Source organism: Amphimedon queenslandica, unplaced genomic scaffold (genome assembly GCF_000090795.2).
Source record: "Amphimedon queenslandica unplaced genomic scaffold, v1.1 AMPQUscaffold_10399, whole genome shotgun sequence".
In the NCBI taxonomy this organism is placed as follows: domain Eukaryota; kingdom Metazoa; phylum Porifera; class Demospongiae; order Haplosclerida; family Niphatidae; genus Amphimedon; species Amphimedon queenslandica.
Window position 1 is genome coordinate 4543 of NW_003549332.1, and position 2301 is coordinate 6843.

Consider the following 2301-nt stretch of genomic DNA (forward strand, 5'->3'; position numbering starts at 1 on the left):
TGTGTCATTATTATGAATCTTAGGCTTCACCAAATTACATTCGTGGCATATACAATGGCTCGTCAGTGAGTTATTATTATTAATAATACAATTTATTATGTGCATTTTATATTTTAGGCAGATGAAGAGATCTTGGCTGCTTCAACTACAATTCAAGATCTTTTTATACAATATTTTGAGTGAGCTCTAGTTTAACTAAAAATTTACATTTTAATTTCTTTTTAATTTTTTCAGAAATAATGGGCTAGCTTATGATATAGTACCATTTACTGGTCGCTCTGATTACGGTCCTTTTATGGATGTTAATATACCAGGTAGAACTCATTATTAATAATAATAATTTATATTGTTATTCGAATGTAGCTGGTGGTCTTTTCACTGGTGCTGGATCATTGAAGACTAAAGAGCAGTATGAGGCTTATGGTGGCCTTGTTAATGCTCCATTAGATCCTTGCTATCATAAAGTAAGCATATATGCACCATAGAGCCCTGTTGTCACACTTTTATGATTATAGTTTTGTGACAACATCCAAAATATTGCTGCAGACGTGTTTGAAGACATGACTAGGGCTGCTGCTTACGTTATTGAGGTATTATATTAAAATAATAATAGTTCTTCTTGAAGTATAATGCTTTTTCTGCATTGCCTCTATTGCATGTCATTACATTAGAAAATCTTAATGGATAATTATGTATGGTTGTTTTTTTGTTCATTCAGACTTTGTTCGAACAAGATGATCTCAGAGAATACCTGGAGAATGGTATTAACATCTGATTCTATAGTGGCCCCTCACTCTATTAAACTCTATTTTTTAAGTGTATATGTAATTTCATTTAATACTGCTATGACCTTTGCTGAACTAAGCTAAATTACTATAACTTGTGAACACTGATATCTATTGTGCGCTTTTTGTGTAGTTCCAGACACTCTAAGCAGTGGAACTAAATTTTTGCTTTTGTCGTGCATTTAAGCACATTGCCACTTCATTCATAGCTCTCCTTGATTTTGTGTAGCTCTGAATGGGACAAACAATACTCCTGCCATCCTGATTACAAGAAGCAAACATAATCTACTCTTTTAAATAGCAGAGAGAGTAAAGAGTACATGGTAGACTTTTACGTAACAAAGTCTAAGAGCTAGAACTCTCCTGCAGCAATGGCTTTGCTTTCATGGATTGTATTTATGAATGCAGTTTTACTTGTGAGAGCTGAGCCTCTTGACACTGAAGGATTGTTTGCTGAGGAATGGAGGCTGTGGAAAGGAGAGCATAAAATCACTTACCAAAGCAGCGAGGAAGAGGGAAAGAGATACTTAATATGGCAAGACAATATGAAGTATATTAATGAGCACAATGCTAAGAACCTGAGTTTTACATTAAGAATGAATCAATTTGGAGATTTAGTAAGAAATGCTAAATCCTTTACTGTACTTATCATCATTATTATTCTTGTATAGACTTCTGAGGAATATTCAAGTATTTATACTTGCCATATTGTAAGCAATGAGAATTCTGATGAGGTAATTGGGCAGAAGTATAACCCTCCCAGAGATGCAGAGTTACCATATTCTATTGACTGGAGGAAGAAAAATGTCGTCACTTACGTCAAGAGCCAAGTATATACTAATAATTATACATGCATAGTGTCTGTGAAATTAAATAATAGAACTATTATACTGGTACACCAATTTATGCATGCAATAACGTTTTCAATGTTACTTCAATTTTGCAACTTTTACAATCACAGGGTGAATATAGGTGTCATTCTTGCTATGCGTTTTCTACTGTCGGTTCAATTGAGAGCCATCATGCCATTAGCACTGGCTCTAGGGTTAGACTGAGTGAACAAAATGTCATTGACTGCTCAAGTAATAATACACTGCATATCCTCCAGTGTATGCATTTAAATAATACTAGCTGGCTATGGGAATGCTGGCTGTAATGGAGGCAACTACAGGAACACTTTCAAATACATTCTAGAAAACGGCGGAGGCATCGATACACAAAATTATTACCCATACAAGGCAATGGTAACAAAAATAGTTGACAACATCTCAACAATTGTCATGCGCTTTATTTTATAGGATAAGACTTGTCGCTACAACTCTGCTAAAATTGGTGCGACAATATCAGGTGTGTATTACATACAGTCGAAATCGGAGAGTGATCTGAAAAGTGCAGTGGGTCTGGTGGGGCCTGTCATTGTCTCCATTGATCATAGACACAAATCCTTCCAGGCAGGAAACATTGAATCATCTTACTCTTATGTTAGTGATTTTATAGTTTTATGGTGGCGGTATAT

The 2301-nt window shown here is 35.1% G+C and overlaps 2 protein-coding genes across 2 annotated transcripts; both read left to right on the top strand.

Moving 5' to 3' along the window:
* Window positions 1-32: 32 nt before the first annotated feature.
* On the top strand, window positions 33-991 carry LOC109590177 (aminopeptidase S-like). Its single transcript, XM_020006098.1, has 6 exons — window positions 33-65; window positions 118-179; window positions 235-314; window positions 364-464; window positions 516-590; window positions 719-991. The coding sequence occupies exons 3-6, from the start codon at window positions 296-298 to the stop codon at window positions 773-775; spliced, it is 252 nt and encodes an 83-aa protein (XP_019861657.1). The 5' UTR covers window positions 33-65; window positions 118-179; window positions 235-295; the 3' UTR covers window positions 776-991.
* A 165-nt stretch (window positions 992-1156) lies between these two features.
* LOC100639423 (silicatein-like) lies at window positions 1157-2266 on the top strand (the record flags this gene model as incomplete). The annotated part of the gene is made up of 5 exons (XM_003391154.1): window positions 1157-1402; window positions 1457-1615; window positions 1747-1867; window positions 1917-2029; window positions 2084-2266. Coding segments are annotated over exons 1-5 (822 nt in total), but the record flags the coding sequence as incomplete, so codon positions are not given.
* Window positions 2267-2301: the final 35 nt, after the last annotated feature.

Bases quoted from the DNA above. Each gene is read 5' to 3' on its own strand.
- LOC109590177 (XM_020006098.1), top strand. The intron at 465-515 runs GTAAGCATATAT...TTATGATTATAG, and splicing joins TAGATCCTTGCTATCATAAA to TTTTGTGACAACATCCAAAA. The intron at 591-718 runs GTATTATATTAA...TTGTTCATTCAG, and splicing joins CTGCTGCTTACGTTATTGAG to ACTTTGTTCGAACAAGATGA.